This window comes from Bos grunniens, chromosome X, assembly GCF_055505025.1.
Source record: "Bos grunniens cultivar Pamir isolate PY7600 chromosome X, Bosgru_T2T1.0, whole genome shotgun sequence".
NCBI lineage: Eukaryota > Metazoa > Chordata > Mammalia > Artiodactyla > Bovidae > Bos > Bos grunniens.
This window is the reverse complement of record NC_141194.1, coordinates 87,946,663-87,973,272: the sequence shown is the minus strand read 5'-3', so window position 1 is coordinate 87,973,272 and position 26,610 is coordinate 87,946,663. Positions and strand designations below refer to the sequence as shown.

The 26,610-nt window shown below is 46.7% G+C and overlaps 1 protein-coding gene across 3 annotated transcripts in view; it reads left to right on the top strand.

Moving 5' to 3' along the window:
• The window catches only part of FRMPD3 (FERM and PDZ domain containing 3), a 73,028-nt gene that overhangs the window by 32,806 nt on the left and 13,612 nt on the right, over window positions 1-26,610 (top strand). For all 3 annotated transcript variants that reach the window (XM_086386693.1, XM_086386692.1, XM_086386691.1), the window contains 5 exons: window positions 3,866-4,002; window positions 4,304-4,430; window positions 6,600-6,689; window positions 8,728-8,907; window positions 19,639-19,783. In XM_086386693.1, coding sequence (XP_086242819.1) covers window positions 3,866-4,002; window positions 4,304-4,430; window positions 6,600-6,689; window positions 8,728-8,907; window positions 19,639-19,783 — 679 coding nt within the window. The remainder of the gene's footprint in view (window positions 1-3,865; window positions 4,003-4,303; window positions 4,431-6,599; window positions 6,690-8,727; window positions 8,908-19,638; window positions 19,784-26,610) is intronic.

Genomic DNA, 26,610 nt, shown 5'->3' with positions numbered 1-26,610 from the left:
CGTTTAATATTGTCCTGGAGGTCTCTGAGATTGTCCTCATTTCTTTTAATTCGTTTTTCTTTTATTCTCTCTGATTCATTTATTTCTACCATTCTATCTTCTAATTCACTAATCCTATCTTCTGCCTCTGTTATTCTACTATTTGTTGGCTCCAGAGTGTTTTTAATTTCATTTATTGCATTATTCATTATATATTGACTCTTTTTTATTTCTTCTAGGTCCTTGTTAAACTTTTCTTGCATCTTCTCAATCCTTGTCTCCAGGCTATTTATCTGTGATTCCATTTTAATTTCAAGATTTTGGATCAATTTCACTATCATTATTTGGAATTCTTTATCAAGTAGATTCCCTATCTCTTCCTCTTTTGTTTGGTTTGGTGGGCATTTATCCTGTTCCTTTATCTGCTGGGTATTCCTCTGTCTCTTCATCTTGTTTAAATTGCTAAGTTTGGGAGTCCTTTCTGTATTCTGGCAGTTTGTGGAGTTCTCTTTATTGTGGCGTTTCCTCGCTGTGTGTGGGTATGTAGAGGTGGCTTGTCAAGGTTTCCTGGGTAGGGAAGCTTGTGTCGGTGTTCTGGTGGGTGGAGCTGTATTTCTTCTCTTTGTTCAGTCGCGCTATGGGGAGGGAGGGAGGGATGCTGCAAACAAATGACACTGGCGTGCGCTCGCAGTGCCTCAGCCACACTGGGTCTGCCCCCGCTCACGGCGCGTGTAGCCTCCCTGCCCACACTGCTCAGGCTCTAGGTTGTTCCGCCGGGAACAATCCGAGGCTGGCCCTGGGTTGCATGCACCTCCCAGGTCCAAGCCGCTCAGGTTCAGGCACTCAGGTAGTCCTCAGAGGCGCAGACTCAGTTGGGGCTGCGTTTTGTGCTCTTCCCAGGTCCGAGCAGCTCAGGTGATGAGGTGTTTGGCGAGCGCCAATGCTGCAACTTATCGCCTCCCCGCCACTTGGTTATCTGGGTGTAAAACCGGCACACCTTCTCAGGCAGATGTTAACCGTCCAGACCCCCAATAAGTTTTAGTTAGCAAAGAAGCCAGTTTTATAGATAATGTCTCTCTGGGGCTGTGATTGCCCACTTCCGGCTCTGGCTGCCTGTCACCGGAGGGGGAAGGTTTGCAGCCGGCTACCTCTGTTTAGTCCTTTGTTCCGTGCGCGGGCTGGCGGTGTCTTAGGTTAGGGCTGGCTTTTCGCATGGTAGATATCCCACAGTCTGGTTTGCTAGCCCAAATTATTTCGCTCAGATAGTGCTCAAGGTATTCAGGCCAGATTCTTACTCTCAGCGATGCAGCCCGCGCTGCGCCTCCCTGCCCAACCCCCGCTTGCTAATGGCGGATGCAGGCGTCTGCGCTGCTTCTCCGCTGGAGGAGTTACCGTAGGGCTCGCAATCTGCGAGTTTTAATTGTTTATTTATTTTTTCTCCCTGTTATGTTGTCCTCTGTGCTTCCAAAGCTCGGCACGGATTCGGCAGTGAGAAAGTTTCCTGGTGTTTGGAAACTTCTCTCTTTTTAAGACTCCCTTCTCGGGACGGAACTCCGTCCCTCCCTCTTTTGTCTCTTTTATTGTCTTTAATATTTTTTCCTACCTCCTTTCGAGGAGTTGGGTTGCTTTTCTGGGTGCCTGATGTCCTCTGCCGGCATTCAGAAGTTGTTTTGTGGAATTTACTCGACGTTTAAATGCTCTTTTGATGAATTTGTGGGGGAGAAAGTGTTTTCCCCATCCTACTCCTCCGCCATCTTGGCGCCTTCCCCCCCAGACCATTTATTAAAAAGAGCATCCTTTCTTCCCATTAGTTGCCTTTGTGCTTATGTGAAAAATCAGTTGTCTGTATATGTGTGGGTCATTTCTGAAGTCTCTATTCTATTCTGTTGAGCTGCTTGTCGATCTTTATGCCACCATCACACTTTTTTGATTACTAAGGCTTTTTATTGATTATTATTATTTTTATTGATTACTGAAGCTTTTTAACAAGTCTTAAAATCAGGTAGTGTTTGTCCTCCAAATTTATTCTTTTTCAAAACTGTTTTGGCCATTCTAGGACCTTTGCATTTGTGTGTGAATTTTAGAATTAGATGGTTAGTTTCTATCCTAAACCTGCTGTGCTTCTGATCGAGATTGTGTTGAATCTATACATTGGTTTGAATCTTCCAACCCATGAAGACAGTATATTTCTATATTTCTTAAGGTCTTCCGTAATTTTTCTCAACAGTTTTTTGTACTTTTCAGTGTTAGGTCTTTCACATGTTTTGACAGATTGTCCTTAATAATTTCATGTTTTTGATGCTATTAGAAATGGTTTTGATTTTCAATTTTAGGTTCTGATGGTCGCAAACATGTAGAAATATGGCTGGTTTTGTATATTGATTATGTTGATACTGAAATATTGATTATATCCTGCAACCTTGTTAACTCATTATTTCTAGTAGATTTTTTTGTTGATTCTGTTGGATTTTCTACATAGATGATCATTGATGAAGCATTCCTTTTACACTCTCTCCTCTGCTGTAGTGATACCACTGTGGCTCTCTAGTCTCTCAGCTTATTCTGGTTCCACCTCAACACAATGGGCAACTGGTCTAACCTAGGCTGATCCTTGATAGCTGGGATTCTGACCTTCAGGGTCTGAGGGTTTTCTTACCTTTGGCCATTAATTCCAGGAGATCCTTTTTAGGATAGCATAGGGAAGATCATGGCATCTGGTCCCATCACTTCATGGGAAACAGATGGGGAAACAGTGGAAACAGTGTCAGACTTTATTTTTGGGGGCTCCAAAATCACTGTACATGGTGATTGCAGCCATGAAATTAAAAGATGCTTACTCCTTGGAAGGAAAGTTATGACCAACCTAGATAGCATATTAAAAAGCAGAGACATTACTTTGCCAACAAAGGTCTGTCTAGTCAAGGCTATGGTTTTTCCAGTGGTCATGTATGGATGTAAGAGTTGGACTGTGAAGAAGGCTGAGCACTGAAGAATTGATGCTTTTGAACTGTGGTGTTGGAGAAGACTCTTGAGAGTCCCTTGGACTGCAAGGAGATCCAACCAGTCCATTCTAAAGGAGATCAGTCCTGGGATTTCTTTGGAAGGAATGATGCTAAAGCTGAAACTCCAGTACTTTGGCCACCTCATGCGAAGAGTTGACTCATTGGAAAAGATTCTGATGTTGGGAGGGATTGGGGGCAGGAGGAGAAGGGGACGACAGAGGATGAGATGGCTGGATGGCATCACCGACTCGATGGACATGAGTTTGGGTGAACTCCGGGAGTTGGTGATGGACAGGGAGGCCTGGCGTACTGTGATTCATGGGGTCGCAAAGAGTTGGACACAATTGAGCGACTGAACTGAACTGAGGGAAGACTGACTCACTATTGCTTTTGATCTTCAGACACCAAGGAAAAGAATATCTGCCCCATGCCTGCCATCCGTCTCTCACTGTGGGCTTCTGGGCCAGAGCCCTATAGAGAATCCCTCCCAGTGTCTCTCTTATTTTGTTCTTATCTAAGCTGGTAGAGGAGCCTCAGATGGCTGGGGGTGAACAGTGGTGAGTATAGGCCCCAGAGAAAAGGCAGAAAGGTCTCTTGGAACAGGAGGAAAGAAGGGGAGTATTGCCATGTCTCACTTCTGTAGTGCCCTAGACATCCTACCTGTTTGTGCCTTGCCATCGTGTGTACCTGGCACTGAGAAGGGGGCAGTCAACTATCTGCTGAATGAAGCAAATAGTATCTCTTCCCCAAGGGCAGAACCTTCCTCTTCCCTTTGATCTGGGATTCTTAGTGACACCAGGATTCTCTTCTGGGATGTAAGGGAGTCCGTGGTGCAGTGGCTGAAAGATCTCTAACTGATGGGTTTGGACTGCCCTCTCTCACAGAGTCGGAATGATGTCATCCGAGAACGCTTTGGAATGGACCCCAAGCCGGAGATGCTTTTGGGCCTTGCTGCCCTCCACATCTATATCACTGTCTCAGCTACTCGACCTAGTCAGAAGATCTCGCTCAAGAATGTGGAGTGAGTTGTGCCAGGGCCCTTCAGGAGGGGGGCACATAGCCACACAGGGAGAAGGTACAGTGGTTGAGCTGTGCTATGCTTTTGAGGACCATGGGCCTGGGATGGGAGTGAGAACTGGACTTCCTCAAACCCCCTAGACCAAGATGCCCTTGAGCTCCAGCTCCTACTTGCCTGCCTCCTGCCCGCCCCCTAGTCTCCATTCCTCCACCTCTGTCTCCAATTTCACTCCGTTTCTGTCTTGCCATCTTCCTTTCCTGTCTCACTTTGTCCCTCTAATTTCCTACTTTTCTTCTGCTTTTAGGAAGGAGTGGGGCCTGGAACCCTTTCTTCCCCCCTCCCTCCTACAGGGCATCAAAGAGAAGACCCTCCGGAAATCTCTCTCTCAGCAGCTGAAGGCACACCAAACACATCCTTCCAGTGGCACCAAGGTATCCAGAGTCAGCCCCGGGGCCCCCTGCTGGGGCACTAGTGGCATTGGGGGACTCCTGCTTGGTTTCCCAGCAAGTCTGGTCTTCTGGGGACTCTCCCCGCTGTTTTTGACCTGGATACACATCCAGCTTGACCAGATATGGAGGATGACTGTGGAGATTTTTCCCCAAGCCTGAGCCTCCCCCAGAGACAGCTCAGTGGCAAGTTACTGGGAGAGCCCAGGATCCTCAAAGCAAAGGGACCAAGATGCAGGCAGAAAAAATTCTTGGGTTGTTTCACCGATTTAGTCATTGCTGATGAAGCACCTGTTGTGTGGACAAGCCCCGAACCCTGAATAGACACATTTCCCACGGAAATGACTACTCTGTCCTCCATTAGCTTTCTAGTTCATCAGTCCTGGTACAGGGAGATAAAAGCCCAACCCCATGGGACAAGGTCTGACCTGGATAACAGGACTCCAGATCACTGCTGGTCACTCCAGGTCACGTTGAGGGCTCAGGTCACTGCTGTACTTTCCTTCCCTTTCTGGGGTGCCCTCTGAGGGACTCCCACTCCCTGCCTCCCCAGCCCTGCAGGCCCTTCTCTGACTTGTAAGGCTCAATCCACTTGCCTCCTAAGAGGCGGTGGTGAGAGGCCCCAGAATCCACATGCAGATGGAGACACAAGACACAGTTGCCCTCTTATATCACACCCATTCCAGATTCCCTGCATTCCCAACTAGCTTCTCTTTTAAGATGCAAATTTCCCCGGAGAGTTAAGCCATTCCTACCTTGCTGTGCATATTTAATCAGATTGTTTTCTTCCCAGTGGAGAGTTTCAGGGCTCCTAACCGTCTCCTCAGCAAACATCATTTGTGAGCGCCACCACCCCCCCACCCCCGCCGCACCCCCGCCCAGCACTTGGGCGAGAGACATGAAGATGAAGAAAGCCGAGTCTCTGCCCTGAGTCAAGCATAGGCTGGTGGGAAAACCAGAGGCAGTCACAACAGTGCAATCCAACTCATGCAGGTTCCCTGGAAGCTTAGAGGAGGAACAGCCAGCCCATCCTGAAGGAGATGGAAAAAGCCAGGAACTGGTGCATTTGATGCCAGTTGTTCAGTCTCAGTCGTGTCCGACTCTGAGACCCCATGGACTGCAGCATGCCAGGCCTCCCTGTCCTCACTATCTCCTAGAGTTGGCTCAAACTCATGTGCATTGAGTTGGTGATGCCATCTAATGCCAGAGATGGGTCTTAAAGTACAGATAGGAGTTTGTCTAGACGAGTTGCAGGGAGGAACATCCCCAGGCAGAGAAATCTGACATAAACCAGTAGAGAGGGTTCAAGAAACCTTCCTGGGTAGGGTGCAGACAAGAGAAGAGGCCAGAGAGGTTGGCAGGAACCTGTTCATGGAGGGCCTCATGTGCTGTGGAAAGGGATTATCCTTCATCCTGTAAGCAGCACACAGCCATCAAAGGGTTTAATTGGGCAGCTGATGTGATTTAAGTTTTAGGCTGCTCCCTCTCACTGAAGATGTGAAGGGAAATGAGTGTTGGTACTGAAGGTAACATGGCTGACAGATGCAAATGGCAGACCTTGAGGCAATGACCATGGAGCTAGAGAAGAGGGATGGTAGGGTGGAGAGGGAGTTAAGAGGTAGAATCAAGATGATTTGGTGACATGAGAGGCTGAGGGAAGAGTCCAGTGTGACTCGCAGGTTTCTGGCCTGAATGCCCAGGGAATGCCTGGACCACTGTTGGAAATTTTTCTGCCAGAGGAAGAGCAGGGTGGGGACTTAGGAGTGCTCAGGATAAAGGTATCGAGTAGGGGATGGCCAGCACCTAGTGGTCGTCAGGGATCTCAGGAGAGAGGTATAGATGTCATGGGGTGTTGAAGTTGGGGAAATGCATTGAGATTAACCCAGGAAAAAAATGAGTAAGCTGAATTCTTCAGGAATGAGGACCTGGAGGTAGCAGGAGGGTTTAGGAAGGCGGGTGGGATGCTAAAGTCTGGCAAGAGCTGTCCAAACTGGAACCTTCCTGTGATTTTTTCCCAAAGGTCCCACAGTGGGGCTTGCTGGCTGGTCTGACTACTGCCTATCCAAAGCTGTTGACCCTCCTTCCTGAAAACATGGGTTTGCTTTTCCTCTGCACCTCAAGTTTCTCACACTTCTGGGTGGGTTGTTTCCACAGGGCTCTGCAATTCAGGCCAAACTCCAGTATCTTCGAATTCTGAATGAACTTCCAACGTTCACGGGCGTTTTGTTCAACACTGTGGGCCTGGTAAGTGAGGCCAGTGAGGGGGTGGGAGCTCTTTAGGGGCACTTGTCCTTGGGTGGGGGGACAGAAGGGACTCCATTAGATCTTTTGGGTGGCATTCCCTATCAGTGAATATTTCTAAAAGACTTCCCTCCCCTTCCTCCTTCTCCCCATTGGGTCCTGTGGTGTTCTGGTCCCACCTCTGGTAAAATGGTTAAAGTAGGAGGCAAAAATTAATAAATAAATAAAGTAAAATGTAAAAACTTTCGGGAATTCCCTGGCAGTCCAGTGGTTAGAACATGGTGCTGTTGCTGCCAAGGCCCTGGGTTCGATCCCTGGTTGGGGAACTAAGATCCCACAGGCCATGTGGTGCAGCCCAAAAATAAAATGTAAAGTAGGAGACAATATTTGTTTTCAGCATCCCTCCAGGCTCTTTTGTGCCTCCTATTCTCAATTTCAGGGGTCAGCAAACTTTTTTTGTAAAGGGCCAGATAAGTGAATTGCATAGGCTTGGCAGGCAGGCCACAAGGGTCCCTGTCGCAACCACTCAGCCCTGCCATTGTAGCACAAGAGTGGCCATCAACAGTGCATAAACAAATGGGCCTGGCTCTGTTCCAATATCTCTTTGTTTACGGATGCTGAAATGTGAATTTCATGTGATTTTTATGTGTCACAAAATATGGTTCTTTGGAATTGTTTCCACGCATTTAAGAATGTACAAAACCATTCTCAGTTTGTGGGTTGGACAAAAACTGGCAGAGGACTGGATTGGCCTGTGGGCCAGAATTTGCCAACCCCTGCCCTATTTCATTGTTCTTACCCATATTCCCTCAGTCCCCCAGCCTGGATGCCCCTTGCACCAGCCCCCACCCAGGGCCTTCAGTATAGCAATGCTCGCCTGAGGTAGGGCATAAGTGGTCCCCCTAAGACTGTGCCCCGGGCTAGTTTACCCTAGTGTGCTTCTGTGAAAGGAAATTCAAATCATTTGCTTACTGGATCCAGGTGTTAGTCATGCTCTGGGGAACACACTGTCATGCTCGTGGGGCACACTGATGGAAAGCCACTTATCAAAGTGTCTAGAACAGATGGAAGAGGTTCCTTGGGGTGATGCTAATGCCAGGGAATGGGCTGGCAGAGGACTCAGGCTTGATGGCACCAAGGAGCCTGTCAGGACCACTTAAGGGAATCTAGTCCATCAGGCACAGAGGTGACCATTTACGTACTGAGATTTGAGGATCCTGGGAAGTCCACTGCTGAAATTCTTATAGATCATTCCTCTGGGGTAAGACTACTGTGGTCCCTATTACGTGTGTGTGTGCACTTAGTCGTGTCCGACTCTTTGCGACCCAATAGACTGTAGCCCACCAGTCTCCTCTGTCCATGGGATTTCCCAGGCAAGAATAATGGAGTGGGTAGCCATTCCCTTCTCCAGGGGATCTTCCTGACCCACGGATCGAACCCATATCTCCTGCATTGCAGGGGATTCTTTACTGTTGAGTCAACTGGGGAAGCCCATAGTGCCTATTCAAGACAGCAAATAGCTTCTTAGGGAGGGAGATCCCCCTCCAGGCTACTTTGTCAGTTTAGCTTTTAGCACGAGGTGAGAAGTGCAAGCTGTTGGTGGGGGAGGGTAAAGACCAAACACCGGATGCCACCTGTTCAGACAGAGCACCAAGGGAGACTTGAGTGGCCCAAGGCAACCAATGGAAAAATCTCTGGGGTTTAGTAGGACAAGGGTACTTCAAAGGCACCAAAACAGACCTCACCTATTTGATGATTTTGCTAGAACTAGCCCTGTTGCTGCCCACTTCACTCTCCCTGCTACTGAGGCTAATGTGTCCATTTAGACCGATGATCCAGGGCCCTGTCCTGGGAACAGGGGCATCCCAGACCATTTTCCCTTCGAGGTTGTCTTCTTGCCCTGACCCTGAGCTCCAGATATTTCCAGATCTCCCAACAGAACCAGTCCAATGCCTGTTTTGTCTTTCCGCCTTCCACCTCCTCTTCCCCACTTCCTTTGCCCTTCTTTCTGTGAATGCTGTGCACCACGCTGGGGCCCCAGGATGAGAAGCAGTCAGCCACCACCCTCCTGGTGGGACCCCGACACGGCATCAGCCATGTTATTGACCTCAAAACCAACCTCACCACTGTGCTGTCCGAGTTCAGCAAGATCAGCAAGATCCAGCTGTTCCGGGAGAACCAGGGCGTGGCCCGGGTGGAGACCAGCATCATGGATGCCAAGGTAAGTCCAGCCTCGAGGGGTTCCTTCCCAGGAACAGGCCTGGGGAAGAGAGGAAGAAGTAAACTTGACAAATAGTTTTAGCCCATGAGGTGAGGTTCAGTGATTCTGAAGTGGTTCAGATCCTGGGCCTTTGGGGGCTTATCTTTCTTCCTCTTTTCAACCCTCTGGGACATGCTATCTTGACCTCATTTTTTTTTAACCACCTTTGCAATTTAAAACAATTTTTGATTTATTTATTTATCAGCTGTACTGGATCTTCATTGCTGCACAGGCTTTTCTGCATGGGCTTTTCTCTAGTTGCGATGAGTGGGGGCTACTCTTCGTTTCGGTGCATGGGCTTCTCGTTGCCCCTCATTGTGGAACATGGGCTCTAGGGCACAGTAGTTGCAGCTTCTGGACTCAAGAGTACAGGCTCAGTTGTGGGATCTTCCAAGACCAGAGATTCAACCGGAGTCTCCTGCATTGGCAGGCAGGTTCTTTACCACTGAGCCACCAGGGAGGCCCTTGACCCCCTATTAAGGTCAGCCCATGCTAGGGAAGGCTAGAAAGTGTCTGATCTACCCGTGAGAGGTTTTTAGCAATGGGCACAGAGATTGGGGAACTTGGAATTACCCCTAGGCCATCTCTTCCCAATCCTTCTCATGTCACAGCACACATAGAACTTGATATTCATGTGGGGCATTGGGGTAAATGGACCAGCCCCTGGGACTCTGGCCTCCCCAGCCCCGCCGCCGCCCCTGGCTTCCCCCAAGGCTGAAGGGATGTGTGCACACCATTTGGGTGCCATAGGTGCACACACTTGGATTCATCGAGGAGGGGAGTGTCTGAGTGTGTGGACAGAACCAAGGGGTCCTGGGGGGACAGGGAGCAGGCAGAGCCTCGTCCCCATTTCACCTTCCAGAGTCAAGTTCTTCTAGGATCTTACAACCTTTCCCATAGATCAGCTCCTTCAGACTGGCAAGCAGCTGTCGCCTGTACAGAATCTGGCAGCCGTGATCAGCCGCCCCCTCTATGGCTCTCCTGTTTGAATACCCAGTGACCAGTGTGGATGGGGGGCAGGCCTGCCTGCCAGCTGGTGGAAGCTGTTAGAGGAGGTGCAAGTTTCCTTTCTTAATCTTAAAGGATTTCCCAGGGGGAGATATTGTTAGCAGATTAAGAGGTGGAATGTTTGCTGTTTCTAAAAGAGCAAATTATTTATTTTTGTCTTTGTGAAACCCAGGAAGCTTTAATATATTAATTTTTTCCACCTGTGATTCATAGGCTTTCCATTGGTTTAGGAACCTTCCTGGAGCCAGTATTTAATTGGCTTGTGGCCACTTCCTCAACCAATGATTGCTGGCCTCCTCAGATGTTGTTGGGTGAAAAGCAAAACAGACAGGGAAGTAGGGGAGGAAAGACAAGACATACAGGGAAGATATGACTTCCTGAGAAATTAAAAGGGTTTAAAACTGAGAAACGGGTTTCCAGCTGAGTCTCCTGTTTGGAGAGTGATTCTCAACATTGGCTACACAACAGAATTTCCTTTAGAGTTTTTTTTTTTTTTTTTAAATACAGATGACTGAACCCTGTTCCCAGAGTTTGTGATTTAATTGGTCAGGCTGCAGCCCGAGCATCAGGATTTCTTTCTTTTTCAGTTCCCTGGTGATTCGGTAGTACAGTCAAGTTTGAGAACCACTGACCTCTGCATCTGTGGTTCTGGGAGGAACCAGCCCCAGCAGAGTTGCTGGGTGTTGCCTGAGTGAGGAACCCTCCTCTCATTTCTAGGAGTGATCTGGCCACAGTTGTGGGCATGAATGCCACCCAGGAGGGGTCACACTCTTATTGGGGAGACTCACAAAGGCACATGACCTGCCTTAATCATACCACATCAGAACATGTATGGACCTCTGGAATCAGACGGACCAGGTTCAAATCTCAGCTCTGCCACTTCCTAGCTGTGTGGCCTTGAGAACGTGTCTTAACCTCTCTGAACACTGATTTCTTCAACTGCAAAATGGAGTGCCTGTCTCCAAAGGTCGTCATTCAGGATTAAATGAGAAAATGAGGTAAAATGTCTTAGGACACTGTCTGACACAGAACAAGTACTCAACAAATGCAACCTATTATTTTTGCCAATGCAAAACAGCACTGAGGAAAAGTTCATATGAAGTCAATTTTGTGGTTAAGTGTGGTGTGGAACCATTGGAGAAGGCAATGGCAACCCACTCCAGTGTTCTTGCCTGGAGAATCTCAGGGATGGGGGAGCCTGGTGGGCTGCCGTCTATGGGGTCACACAGAGTCGGACATGACTGAAGTGACTTAGCAGCAGCAGCAGCAGCAGTGGTGTGGAACCTGGAACAAAAGAAGAGGAAGGGGTTAATCAGAACTTGCTTCCCACAGGAGAGTGTTTGAAGCTGGATCTTGAAGTGATAGGCATGGATTAGCAAGGAGAAGTGGGATGTGTTCACAGACAGAGAGCAAGCACGGAAATAAGTAAGCCATATGTGCGGGTCGATAAGCATAGTTGCTTGGCTGGAGAGGAGAATAATGAGAAAAGAGATTGGAGAGAGATTGGGGGTGGGCAGAACGAGCTGGTGAAAAGTTTCAAAGGCCAGTCCGAGGAATTGAGATTCAATGTGTTAGAATACTAGGAATCCACTGTAGGCCCTTGAAGAGAGGAATGACAGGCCAAAAGCTGACTGGGACCAGTGTACCAGATGGATGTTTGCAAGGCTAATGTGAAGCCAGGGAGGCAGAGAGGGGAAAGTAGTGCAAGTACAAGGGTGAAGTGACCAGGGCAGGGTCTGAACTGGAGGAATAGCTGTGATAATGGACAAGAGTGAGGGTGAAACATAGAATTACTACGAGTTTGCTTGCATATCCCCATACACATTCCTCTCTTCCACACACAATGCAGAGGTCTTATACCTAACCCTTGCTGCCTGCTGCCTGTATTCTGAATGCACTGAAGCACAGTGCTGTGCAGACGGCTCACAGACGGTCCACACTGTGGCTGGGTGAGGTGGTGAGACACTACATCGCAGGGTAAACAGGACATCTTGTTGGTGCATGGAGGTGGGTATGAGAAGGTTATGCTTTGCTGAGTGAAAAGCAGCAAATCATTAGGTAGATGATACAACCATCAAGTGGTAGATAGATCAGATTGGCTCTACTTAAAGGTGCTGATAAAATGCATATGAGAAACCACGGGAGAATTCTAATTTATATTAAAATGTTTCTATTTTGTCAAAAGGTTTATCATGTGTGGTAAGCAGAATCATACACCTCCCCTAAAATTCCCATGCCCTAAGCCCAAGATCCTGTGAATACACTATGTTATATGGCAAGGGGAATTGTGGTTGTAGATGGAATTAAGATTGCTAGTCAGCTGACTTTAAAATAAATAGATTAGCCTGGATTATCCAGGTGGGCCCAGTGTCAACATAAGGGTCCTTGTAAGTGGAAGAGGGAGACAGAAGAGAAGGTCAGAGTGGTGTGATGTGAGAAGGAATCAGCCCAACCTTGCTGGCCTTGAAGATGGAAGAAGGGACCATGAAACAAGGAATGTGGACAGCCTCTAGAAGCCAGAAAAGGCAAGGAAACCTGTTCTCCTCTAAAGCCTCCAGAAGGGATGCAGGCCTGCCTACCCTTGATTTTAGCCTATGAGACTTGTGTCAAACTTCTGATATCCAGAACTGTAAGAGAACACACATGTACTGTTTAAATCACTAAGTTTAATTTGTTACAGAAGCAACAGGAAACTAAGATTCCTTCAAATAGGAAGCTCTCATTCACTCCGTTAAAGTGTCATTTCTTTGATAAATGTTTCATCTGCAACCCAACTTCTGTTAACATAAAATCTGATGCATCTGTGTTCAGAGATGTCTGACATGAGCATCTCTATTTACAAGTCAGTGCCCTATGAAATGGACAGGGAAGTGTCCCTTTCTTGGGTAAACTGGCAGAATTGGTGATATACTGGTAGGAGGAAAAGAGGAAGGGTGGGGACAAAATGATCCAGGTTTCATTAGGCAGTCATTTACTGTGAATTTACTGTTGCTTGGAAGGACACTAAACCCAATGGGAGATACAAAGATGAAAAAAAAAAAATGGCTCCTAGCCCTCAAGAAGCTTACTGTCTTGTAGGAGAGAAAGAAGTACACCCTTATATGCATACCAAAGAAGGTACCTTAGAAGAGGTAGCAAGATCATGTTAGAGTATGTGCATGCATGCTCAGTCACATCCAACTTTTTGTGACCCCATGGACTGTAGCCCACCAGGCTCCTCTGTCCATGGGATTTCCCAGGCAAGAACACTGGGGTGGGTTACCATTTCCTCCTCGATGCAGAGACTGAAACTGTGTCTCTTGAGTCTCCTGCATTGGCTGCCAGGTTCTTAACATGGGAAGACCATGTTAGAATACAGAGGAGTGTGAAATTAATTCTGGCTGGGGGATTAAGGAAGCTTCCAGCAGGCACTTTATATTAGCAGGATCTGTGGTTACCAAGCAGTGCCTCTTCCATATATGTGCACAAGGAGGAGGATTTGGGAAGACAGTCTGGGAAGCTCTGCACTGGAGGGTGACTTCCTGGGCTCAGTAGGAGTCTCTCTGTAGGGCCAGTGTCGTGCTGGACCCAACTCACACAGGCACATAAGACCTGATTGGGCATATGTATCTCTCCCAACTCTGCATTCAGTGAGGTCATATTGATAACTGGAAAGCAGCCATGGTGGGAGTATGTATGCCAGGGAAGTTAGCAAACGCTACAAATCAGAACTTTGGAGAACTGGTTGTTAAATGTTTACCAGCACACCACTGCATGAGGTACACTGAGGAAAGACTCTTTGAACTTCCTGAACAAGGAACATGAAGTTACAAACCAGAATTGGCCATTTCCCCCTAGATGTGCTATTCTGGTTTGGGAATATTCTGGAAGGGCCTTAATAACTGAGACTGTTCACTTAAGGCAGTCAGCTCTGACTGCACATTTGATTCACGTATGGAGATTTAAAAACCACTGGCTGCCCAGGCCCTTCTTTTCGAACCATTTAAAAACCAGAATTTCTGGGGATGAGGTCAGGAGTAGATAAGTTTTTAAAGCTTCCCAGGTGATTCTAATGTGCATCTGGCCTGAGAACCACTGCCTTAAAGTGATATTCTGCCTTGCCCCCGAAGTGGCCGACTATTACAATTAGCCTTTCCTGGTGCTGTGGAGGCAAGAATGCAAAGGCACCAGTCCCCTGGGACTCAAGGACAACCATCTTGTTCCTTACTCCTCCAGGCCTCTAAATTTCCATTTTTTCCTGTTTTCAGGGATGCTAGTGTGAGCTGAGGCTCCCCCAAGGCCAGTCCCCTCCCTAGCTGGCATCCCCAAGTGCTGGGTGCCTTCAAACTCCCAGGGCACCCCAGGAAGGTGGTGCTAGAGCATGTCAGATGAATCCCTGCTGTACCTTCTCAGGGCTGGCCATGCCTCCAACTCCATTCTCCTCTTTTCCATTTGAAGATGGCTTGGGCCTATTTAAGGGCTTCCCCAGTGGCTCACACAGTGAAGAATCCACCTGCAATGTCAGAGACCTGGGTTCAATCCCTGGGTCAGGAAGATTCCCTGGAGAAGGGAATGGTAGCCCACGCCAGTATTCTTACCTGGAGAATCCCATGGACAGAGGAGCCTGGTAGGCTACATCCATGGGGTTGCAAAGAGCTGGACGCGACTGTCACTTTCACTTTTTCACTGGGCCTATTTAGTTACAGTTTTCACTCAGTTTACTTGCTCTGAGTGAGGTAAACATGAGGTAGTCTGCAAATATCTTTCTCCAGGAGACAGCAGTCTGGGACTGAGATGGCTCTGGGCCATTACCATACCCCATTACCACGGAAACCCGTAAGGGGGAGAAAGAAATCATCACGCTAAAGTCCCAAAGGATCTCTTGTGGCCCAGTGTGTCTCCTGTTCTCATGTTTGAGCCTTATTGCTCTAGTGGTTTCTGTCAGGACAAGCATTACATTAGGCGTCATGATCATTAAAATCCTATTTAAAATAAAATGTTGTTTTTGAAGGTTTCTAAGAAAACCTATCCAATCTCTCTGCTTGCCTGCCTCTGATTAGATTTTTTTTTTTTTTACCCCTGATGGCAAAAACTGCCTCTGTTCCTTTCATGAGCTACATTTGGCCCCTGCTGGAGCCGATTGGGTTGTATGGCGATGCAGATGAGAGGATGCTGATGTGCTTTGCTGAGCCAACTCAGGCTATGTTTGGCCCTCTCTGGGCATAAGATTTTGTTTCATACTGTTTTATTACTGACATTGGGCCATAGTGGGGGTAGGAGAGAAGAGGGGACATTGAAGGCAGACAGTTCAGTCAATCAGCCAGTTAGGCACTCAGCCTCTGATCTATCCATTGGCCAGCTAGCCAGCTAACCAGTCAAGATGTCAGGCTGTTAGGCATTCTGCCTGCCCTGCAGCCAGCTCATCAGCCAGTGTATCAGTGAGTCAGACTGCTTGCAGCCAGCTAGTCTGTCATCAGTCTGTCCATCAGTCAGTCAGCCTGTGCTTTGGTCCAGTGGTCTCTCGTTCTATTTGTCAGTCAATGCCATTTCCACAAAGAACCTCTCTCCAGCTTCTGAACCCAAAGTAGTCACCCATGCACACATTCACACCCACCCACCCACCAGTCCAGTACATTCTATGTTCTGATCGGTCTCTCTACTTTCCCTTCATATTGGGTGGCACTAGTTGTAAAGAACCACTTGCCAAGGCAGGATACAGAGAGACAAGGGTTTAATCCCTGGCTCAGGAAGATCCCCTGGGGAAGGGAATGGCAACCCACTCCAGTATTCTTGCCTGGGGAATCCCATGCATAGAGGAGCCTGGCAGGCTACAGTCCATGGGGTCGGAAAGAGTCAGACACGACTGAAGTAACTTAGCATGCACACACACTTTCCCTTCGTAGTGCTTATCACACCTTGTAATCATATTCCTTTGTATGATTACTTCATTTATTTTTTGGCTGCACTGAGAGGCTTGTGGGATCTTAGTTCCCCAACCAGGTATTGAACTGAGACCACCACAGTGAAAGTGCTGAGTCCTAGTCACTGAGGAAGTTCCCTTCGTTTATATCTTATTTCCTGATGGATTATAAGCTCCATGAGGGCAGGACCTACGTTGGCCCCACTCTAGGATGAACGGCTGCATCTCTCAGGGGGTCATGTGGTCCTTGAGCCATTTAGCCAGTGTGTAGTGGCTTGCTAGGTGGACAGGGCATGGGAGCATTTCAGCCAGAGGGAACAGCATAGGTTAAGGTATGAGAGGGCAAAGACACAAGGCCTGTCTAGCACCTTGTAAATGATGTGGTGTTGCTGTAGCATATGGTGAAGGACAGTGATGAGAGGAGTCAGAGTTAGTGGAAGATGTGCTTGGAGCTGTAGGTTGGGTCACGAGAGGCTTTGTGTGATGTTGGAAGGCAGTAGATTTTAGGTGATGAGATATTAAAGATTTTAAGTGAGAGTTGTGTTTTAGACAGATGCTCAGGCCGCAGGATGGAGGTGAAGTGAGTAGAGACTGGAAGCAAAGAGGCTGGGACTTCCCTGGTAGTCCAGTAGTTAGGACTCTGTGCTTCTACTACAGGGGCATGGGTTTGCTCCCTGGTCAGGAACTGAGGTCCCATATGCTGTGCAGCATGGCCAGAAAAAAAAAAAAAAAAAAAAAAGGCAGGCCAATCAGGAGGCTATCAAAGGTCCTCAGGTTAAGTGTATCCTCACCTTTTCTTAATCATGAAAATATCACAATTTGTATGGCCCACTGGAATAAACAGATGAGGCAGTTTTGGCCAGAGGCTGAGGGGCTCAGGATCTCAGCACACTTGTGACCCATTTACATGTACCTTGAGAAGATTTGGTCTTAGAGGAAGATTATGAGGGTCCAGAATGAAGCAATGGCCATGATGTGTGTGAATGCTCCAGAGGCCAGCCTAGCTTGTAGTAATGGCAAGAGGCCTTAGTAATGGCAGTAGCAGCTATCTACACCCACTCTATGTATCCTTCTGCTGTTGGTGGCGGGGGTGACGCAGAAAGGAAGGGGATCTTATTCTCCCCCTGCCTCACCACCCCATCCCATTCCCCTCTGCCTCTGCTTTGTTGTACACAAAGTTGACCATTCTGTGGTGATTGAGAAGCATGTGTTAACTGGAGGTACAAACATCTCCTCTACCCCTTCCAAACAATGATTCAAAGGTAGTGTCTCATCCCTGGTCCCTTTATCACTGGAGAATAGAGTATTGCTCTTCTGGGTAAAGATGGTTCCTTTTTGTTTTTTTCCTGATGGTGTTGAATGAGTTCCACAGGAACATCACTAACTCACTGTCTGTGGGGCAGAATCCAAAATGTCTTACTGTGGCGTGCAGTATAATTAGATGAACAATAACTATTAAACAACTTAAGATAGGATTCGATCCAGCACAAGACTGTGTGATATAGACCCAGCACGGTACAAGCTCTGAGATAGGAAAAGAGTTCAAGAGGGGAATGGACTAGAAATAGTGACTTTGGGATCCCTAGCTCAAAAATGAAAGTTGATGCCTGAGGACTGAGCCTGAGACAAGAAGAGACCCAGAGAGAGAGAGACAAATGTAGTCAGAGCTTATAGAACTAGAGCACAGTGTCATCTCTCGGAAACAGAAGTCCAGAGAAGAATTTCCAAAGGACTATGAGATCACTGTTGACAAATGAAACAAGCTGAGAGGTGTGAATGTGAATACAGACTATTGTATTTAGTTGGAAAGTAGCTTTACTCATAGATTAGGTGGCAAACTATGAAGCAAACCTGACCCAGCAGCACTTGTTTCTAGAAATAGTTTTTGGAGAAGACCACCACACCCATTTGTTTAGCCTACAGATTATCTATGGCTTTTTTCACATTACAATAGCAGAGCTATAACACAGCCTGTGTGGCCTACCAGGCCTAAAATATTTACTATCTAGCCCTTTGCAGAAAAAGTTTGCCAATCCCTGGTCTATATGAACTGAAAATATTCAATGCAAGCTATGTTTCAGGATCCTGAGAGATAGCAAAAAAACTGACTGCTGCAACTTTAGCTAAAAGCTGAGCTGGTTTGGATTCAGAATTGTTCCCAAGGTGAGGGTCCAGCCAAACAGGGCTCGTCAAGTTGGTGACCAAGTTCCATCAAGTGTTTGTGATGTGCCTTTTTACTGCTACTGCCCTGAAAGTAGAAGTGTTAGTCGCTCATTTGTGTCCAACTCTGTGACCCCATGGACTGTAGCCGACCAGGCTCCTCTGTCCGTGGGGTTTCTCCAGGCAACAATACTAGAATAGGTAGCCACTCCTTTCTGCAAGGGATCTTCCTGACCCAGGGATCGAACCCAGGTCTCCTGAATTGCAGGCAGATTCTTTACTGTCTGAGCTATCAAGAAATCCCCTAGTAGGGTCCTAATCACCCCTCACCTGTACTGTTGCAGTAGCTTCTTCACTAGTCAGAGGAGGCTCATTCCCTCCTCTTAATTCCTTTTGCTCTTAATGCTTGGTCCAGAAACACTCAAAAGACAAGATGATGCATGACCCCATGGCTTCCTCTTTAGCTAGTCTTCAGTGGTCTTTACCTGGAGGCCACTTCCCTATGGCAGGGAAAATACTCTCATGGCTGGCTTCAGTCTGACCCAAATTTATTTTCAAGCCACACTTGAAGAATACAGATATTGGGAAGGTTTCTGGAAAAGGTGTAGGTGTTTTTTGGGGTTGGGGGTTTTTTTTGTGTTTTTTTGTGTGTGTGTGTTTTTTTTTTTTTTTTGATATATCATTGCCAGGTCTTTGAAGTAGTCAGCTAGCTAACCCCAAGATTAATTTGACTGATTTAGGGTCAGGAACAGAAATCAACAGAGTATGCTAGTATTTTCCAGTGTGGGTTAAATAAAACAACCCCCCCCCAAAAAAAAGCAGCCCTGCTACTATGAGATGTTCTATAAAAATAGATTTTTTTGATCAAATAATTGGAAAAAGTTGCAGTATTAAAGCCCTCCTCTTGCAGTTTCACAGCGCACATTAAAGGATCTGAGAATTCCCATAAGTATAATTGTGTGCATAGCTTTGTTTAACTCATTGTTTCACATACATATTTGACCAAGAAACTCTTTTAAGTGGCACCGATTAACACTGTGAGGGCACTTAGGGAAATAGAGGGAAATGCGGGGCCAGCATGCAGGTCTGAGCAGGACTACAGACCAGAAAGACTTTGTGGCCCAGAAGACACAGGGAGGACGGGATTGCTCAGAGTGTCCATGTCCGGGGAGCTCTTCTGGGTATCATAGCAGGTTATAGAGTTGAGTAAGAGATAGTTCATGCATTTGAGGAACTTCCTGTCAAGGATCTTCCCCAACCTAGCCTAGACTCCCAGGTTTAGCCTTGTTCTCTCAGCAGGCTTGCCCATCTGCCGAGCCTCAGTAAACCCAAACAGCCACACAGCAGTCATGTGATGTTATATAATTTTAGTCTGTTTCAGTAAAAGTGGTTCATTAAATGTGTAATTAAAGGTTGATTTAGTTTTGATACCTGGGGAAGAGTTGACTATAAATAAATTCTCAAATCAGAAGAAATTATCTGTCAGCCTAGGTGCCTTAATGTGGGATTCAGAAAGGATGTTCTCATAACTATACAAGTCATCTTGTCTTTGCTGTTGTTCTCCTGGACATGTACCTGTTCCCCTCCCTCCTGCCTCCTCACGTTTTCTCCTGTCTCTCCCCCAGCCTCTGGTGCTGTTGATGGAGTGGCCCGAAGCCACCAACTTTGCCTGCCTGATTGCGGGGTACTGCCGCCTCCTGCTGGATTCCAAGAAGATGGTCTTCTCCAGGCCCGCCAGCCAGCCTCTACCACCTCCAATGATCAAGGCAGGTAGGGCTCAGCCTGAGTTTTCAGTGTCTCAGAGGCCCTTTGGACCCTGCAGACATGGAGGAAGGCTCACCCCTTTCTTCCAGCTCCTGGTTTACCAGGAGTCCCTGATACACCATTGCGTCTCCCCTGGCCCAAGCCAGTGGAAAAGACAGCTGGCCTTCATATGGGCCTGTCCCACAAAGGATGCCGGTGACAATACTTTGTGTCTGAGTTGGTCAACAAGCATAACATAAAAATAGCAAATGAGCAATGCATAGAACCAATTGGAGAATCACATGGGATCTAAGGCAAAGCTTTAGAGGTACAGTGATCTAGGAGAGATGCACAGATGTCCTGGCGCAGTTGAAAATGAAGCTAAAACCTTTCTTTTGTTCATCAGAGTGGGCACTGACGGAGCTGCCTGGAGTAAGAGGCCATGGAAGGCGGGGGTAGGAAGGGCTATGCAAGCCCAGCAAGAGGCTCAGAGATAGGAGGGAATGATCACTAGGATCAGATAGAGTCAAGGGCTGCCCCCCAACAGAAGGCTTCCCAGTGAGGCAACTCAGTGTATCACCCAGAGCTGTGCTGGTGATGTGACACATAGGGGCCTTAGGACAGATCAGCCCAGTCCAGATACTGCTGTCCTGAACCACAGTAGGAGGAGAGGGAGGAGACCCAAAGAACAGACATTCCATGTATTACACCCGAGGCTTGCCTTGTCCCAGCACCCAAACATCGTGGGCAGAAGTTGAGACTGACTGCCCAGGAGTCGCCTTCCTCACATGCTGATGACTCCATCCGCTTGCCTTGCCGCTTGTCTCTTCTCTTTAAGGCTGTCTTGGTTTGCAGTATGGTTACCTGTGATGTAGAGTGAGGAGTAGAAACACACTTTCAGGGGATGAACCAGCAGCCTGTGGGCTGTGTACACTCACACCCACCCTCTCACTTCATGATCTCTTCACGAACGTGGTGACAAGCCTGTGTTTACATCTCATCGCATTGTTCACAGGAATTATTATTATTTTATTTGGCTGTGCCAGGTTTTAGCTGCAGCATGTGGGATATTCCATCTTTGTGTGGCATGCAGGATCTTTTTTTTTTTTTTTTAAAGTTGTGGCATGTGAAATCTTAGTTATGGCATGTGAGATCTAGTCCCCTGACCAGGGATCAAACCCAGGCTCCCTTTCATTGGGAGCTCGGAGTCTTAGCCACTGGACCACTGGGGAAGCCCCTGACCAAAGGAATTAGAAGGCAATCCACCAAACACAGATGTAGGAAAGGATCAGTGGCCTTAAGGCACATGAAGGAGGTTCTACGTAGAGAAGCATAGGAAGTGACTTAGAATAGAAGGAGCCAAGGGGCTGAGCTGCCATCTGCACTATCAAACCTCTGATGGTCAAAGGATGCCAAGGCCAGCGTTAACCTTGTCAGTGTCACCTGTGGTCTTCCTCTCTGTCATCACATCCAGTGATACCTCTTACTGAACAGCACCAAGAGGGAGACATGGAAAAGGAAAGCCAGAAAGAAAAGCCTGGAACCCAGCTGAGGACCAGGTGTGGAAATGACAGTTGTTTAAAGGGATCCACTTTCACAAGACCCTGGGAGTGACTCTGCCAGTCCCACCCGGCCTGACAAAGTGTTTCTGTCATCCCACCCTAGCCAATGCTGTCCTTAAATACTCTCCTTGCTGTGGGGACAATGGCACCAAGTAAGCAGCACAGTCTTCTGTGTCCTGGCAGTTCCATTGAGCACATTGTATGTTGCAACCCTGCTGCTATTCCAAAGGCAAATCCATTTCTCATGGAGGTGTTGCAGCCTGGAAAGAGGTTTCCAAAAAACTGGATGTGGGTTTTGGTCCTTCCCGATTCCTGAGAGCCCCCTTGGGCCTGCAGAGTGATGGGGGCTCAGGCTGTCTCTACCATAGGGCCTCACTTGTCCATGTGGGAACCACACAGACCACAGTGGTGTCCCTGCTGTTTGCAGTGCTTCACCTCCCCAAGGCCTTGAGTCCACAGCAGGGCCTAGTTGTGTGGCCTTTGGGACTGTCAGATGCTGGGTTCAACAACAGCCACCCAGTGTTCTCAGCCAGTGGCACAGGGCAAGCCTCCCGGCTCTGCCTGTCAGGGGCTGGTGTGCACTTCTTCTCCCTTGGCCCCAAGGACAGGCTAGAAAGACAGCAATGGGTACCACTGAGGAGCCCTCTGCCCAGATTACAGTGAGGGGCCATCAGTCCCTGGTACAAAGCTGAGATGGCTTTCCTCTGTTGGCCCGCACTTTCATTTCAGAACACAAGGCCCAGTGCTGTGTTACTTAGCCAAGGCCTATAGGGAAAAGGAATCCTGCCAACTTCAGTTGGGCTTTACCTTCAGGAACGAAAGCTCCAGACCACTCAGGGCCTGGTATCCCTGGCCTGCTCTCTATTCTTGTCCCTCGGCAGTTACTGGCTGCCAGCTAGCTCGACTCAGTTCTCAGCTGGCTGGGCCAAAAGGATGCTGTTAAACCCACAAGTAGAAAAGAGAAAGCACCTCCTCTCCTCTGAGACTGAATGAAAAAGGAAAATGGGGATGTGGGAAGGAAGGGATTACCTCTTGGGTTTTATCAGTAGTTTCCCCACAGGAGGTATTTCATTTATTCACTCAACAACTCTTTCTCTAGTATTCACTATGTGCCAGGCAGTGCGGATAGAGCCAGGAGTAACAGACATGGTCTTTGTCCTCGCCAAGCTTACAGTCCAGCGGGGGAATACGGACAGATGATGAAATGGATAATGTCAGTGCAGTAAGTGCCTTTGCATTTATTTAGGGGAAATTCAGCTGACACAACAGAACAATACCTGGGCTTGAGAAAGACTCAGACAAATGCCTGTTCTCCAGCTGTGGGAAATCCAGAGGCAGCTACCTTCTCTCTCCAGCCTTGAATTCCCTTGTATCCTGGGGAAATCCATGAAAATAAGGTTTGGGGGCCCCAACTGGGATGACAGTTGGAGGAACTCACTCTACGTTTTCTCTCACGGTTATAAGGCAGTTTGGTCTAGTGAATCAAGTATTATGCTTAATGGCTACTACATAGCCCATGCATGGCTTACTGATTTTCATGAAGTTAAAACTCCATGACATGCACAGAGTGCTAAAGCTGGATTGAACATAACAGGCTTTTTTAATGATGAGTCAGAAAGAACATGAACTTATTCCAAAGCCTCTAGGTCATTATTATAACCAGTAATGATTACTGGACTGTAGAATATAGCAAGGCCAAGTAATAGGAGGCTAGCTAAGTCAACATCCTGCTGTATGTGTGTGTGTGTGTATGTGTGTGAGATATACTTGAGCATATATAGGTAAAGAACCCGCCTGCCAATGCAGGAGACGCAAGAGATGCGGGTTTGATCCCTGGGCCAGGAAGATCCCCTGGAGGAGGAAATAGCAATCTGTTCCAGTATGCTTTCCTGGAAAAGTCCGTGGACAGATGAGCCTGGCAGGCTACAGTCTGTGGGGTTGCAAAGGGTTGGACACAACTGAGCACACGTGCACACACACACACACACACACACATATACTTATATAGTGATCTAGTTGGACCACCAGGCTTCCCTGGTGGCTCAGACGGTAAACAAACCACCACCAATGCGGGAGACCTCAGTTCAATCACTGAGTTGGGAAGATCCCCTGGAGGAGGGCATGGCAATCCACTCCAGCATTCTTGCCTGGAGAATCCCCATGGACAGAGAAGCCTGGGGGGCTACAGCCCACGGGGTCACAAAGAGTCGGACACAACTGAGCAACTAAGCACAGCACAGTTGAATCACTATCCTATTTCTTTGCAAGCATTTAAGTTACCCTTGAGAGTAACTGAGTACAGAGGGCTAGACTAGGGCATCCCTCTTGGGGAAAGCTGATGAGCAATTTACAGCAGATTCAGTCTGAGAGGCATGCTGTCCCAGCCGTCAGCATATCATAGCTGACTTTACTGGCATCTGTAACCTTCTGTCCTCAGATGTGGGCTTTTGCAGGCACACTGTCTCTGCCACACAGCCCCATGCTGCTCCTTGGATCTGCACATCACAGCACCAAGTGGCAGGCTGTGTTTCATCTGGCCTTGACAACCTGGTGCTGGGAGATGTTTCCATCTTGCAGGGAGGGAAGCCACCTTTGGACATCAGGACCTTGGCTGAGAGAAGTCACCACCTGCTTAGTGCACATGCCCCTGGGACCCACCTATGATGGCAGCTTGTTGCCAGGCTGGCTATGCTGATTATTCATCTGCCTCAAAGGGAGTTAGCACCTGGTACATGGCTGAGCCCTGTGAACAGTGCCTGTGGATAGAGACCTCCTGAACTGCTAGTTCGTGCTCCTGGCTTGGTGCTCCCCTAGAGCACTTCTTACCTAAAGCACAGAGGTCATTACATACCATTCTCCCGCTGACCTAGAGTTCCCTAGAGTCAGCCACTGTGATCTAAATTAAACCCACTCAATGTGGTTACATTGACTGTATGTTTAGAGAGGCAGCATGTGTGTGTGTGTGCTCAGTTGTGTCTAACTCTTTTCAACACCATGGACTGTAGCCCACCAGGCTCCTCTGTCCAGGGAATTCTCCAGGCAAGAATACTGGAGTGGGTTGCCATGCCCTTCTCCAGGAGATCTTCCCAACCCAGGGATCGAACTCATGTCTCCTGCATTGGCAGGCAGATTTTTTTAACCACTGAGCCACCAGGGAAGCTCTTAAATTGGCCTATTTGACCATAAAAAAGGGATTTTTTTTCTGGACTCTCAGTTCTATTCCATATGACCTATAATGTCTAAACTTATGCCAGTACCACAGTTTGAATTACCATTGCTTCGTAGTGAGTTTTAAAATCAGGACATATGAGTCCTCCTACTTTGATCTTTTTAAGATTGTTTCAGTTATTCTGGATCTCGTGATTCCATGTGAATTTTTGAATTAGCTTGTCAGTTTCTACTTAGCTTGTAATTTCTACTTGTGGCTCAGCTGGTAAAGAATCCACCTGCAATGCAAGAGACCTGAGTTCTATCCCTGGGTTGGGAAGATCCCCTGGAGACAGGAACAGCAACCCACTCCAGTATTCTTGTCTGGAGAATTCCATGGAGTATAGTCCATGGGGTTGCAAAGAGTTGGATGTGACTGAGTGACTTTCACTTCACTTCTATAAAGTCAGCTGGAATTCTGATAGGGACTGTGTTGAATCTGTAGATCAATTTGGGAAGTATTGCTATCTTAGCAATATTAAGTCTTCCAGTCCATGAACACATAGTATCTTTCCATTTATTTAAATCTTCTTCAATTTCTTTCATAAATGTTTTGTAGTTTCCAGTAGTTTCCAGTTTCTTTTATTAAATTTATACCTAAGTATATTATTTTTATGCTATTGTAAATAGAATTGTTTCCTAATTTTATTATCAGATTATTTATTGCTGCTGCATAAACATACAATTGATTTTTATATATTAAGTTTTTATACTGTAACCTTGCTGATATTGGGCTTTTTTTGTTTTTCTGGCTGCACAGTGTGGCATGCAGGATCTTAGTTCCCCAGCCAGGGATGGAACCTGTGCCCCCTGCAGTGGAAGCACAGCCTTAACCACTGGACTGCCAGGGATGTCTTGCTGAGATTGTTTATTAGTTCTAATATTTTATTAGTGGATTCCTTGGGATTTTCTATATATAAGATCTACAAATAGAAATAGTTTTACTTCTTTCTTTCCAATTTGGATGACTGTATTTCATTTTAATAATTGTCCTAGCAAGAAATCCAAGTACGGTGTTGAATAGAAGTGGTGAAAGTAGAAATCCTGGACTTTTTCCTTATTTTAGGGGGAAGCTTTCAGTCTTTCACCATCAAGTATGAAATTAACTTAGGTTTTTCACAGTTAACCTTTATCATGTTGAGGACATTTCCTTTTATTGCTATCTTGTTGAGTTTTATCATGAAAGATGTTGGACTTTGTCAAATGATTTTTTTGTGTCTGTTGAGATGATCATGTGGTTTTTGTCCTCTATTCTATTAACGTGGTATATTACATTAATTGATTTTCAGATGTTAAACCAATGCTGCATTCCTGCAATAAATCCCTCTTGGGCATGATGTGTAATTCTTGATATATGTTGCTGGATTCTGATTGCTAGTATTTTGTTGAGGACTATATTTTGTATCTATATTCATAAAGAATATTGGTCTGTAGTTCTCTTGTGTGATGTTTTTGTCTGCTTTAGTATCAAGGTAATATTGACAATCATAAAATGAGCTGAGAAGTATCTGTTCCTTATCATTTCTTGGAAGGGTTTGTGAAGAATACTATAAATTACTTCTTTGAGCACTTTATGAAATTCACCAGTGAAGTCATTTTGGGCTTGGACTGACTGACTGACTGACTTGATTAATTTGGGGAGAGTTAATTACTGATTCAATTTATCTTCTTGCTATTGGCCTATTTAGATTTTCTATCTTCTTAATTCAGTTCTGGTAATTGGTGTATTTCTAGGAATTTGTCCATTTTATCTTAGCTTATCTAATTTGTTGGCATAAGCTTATTCAAAATATTCACCTTATAAATGATTCTATTGATGGAGAGTGAGTAGTAATGTCCTTTCTTTCACTCCTGATTTTAATAATTTGAATTGTCTCTCTTTGAGCTTGGTCTGTACAGCTAAAAGTTTGTTGGTATTATCGATCTTTTCAAAAAACCAACTTTTAGATTCACTGATGTTTCTCTATTTTTCTGTCCTCTATACTGTTTCTTTGGCATAGTCAATAAAGCAGAAATAGATGTTTTTCTGGAACTCTCTTGCTTTTTCGATGATCCAGCAGATGTTGGCAATTTGATCTCTGGTTC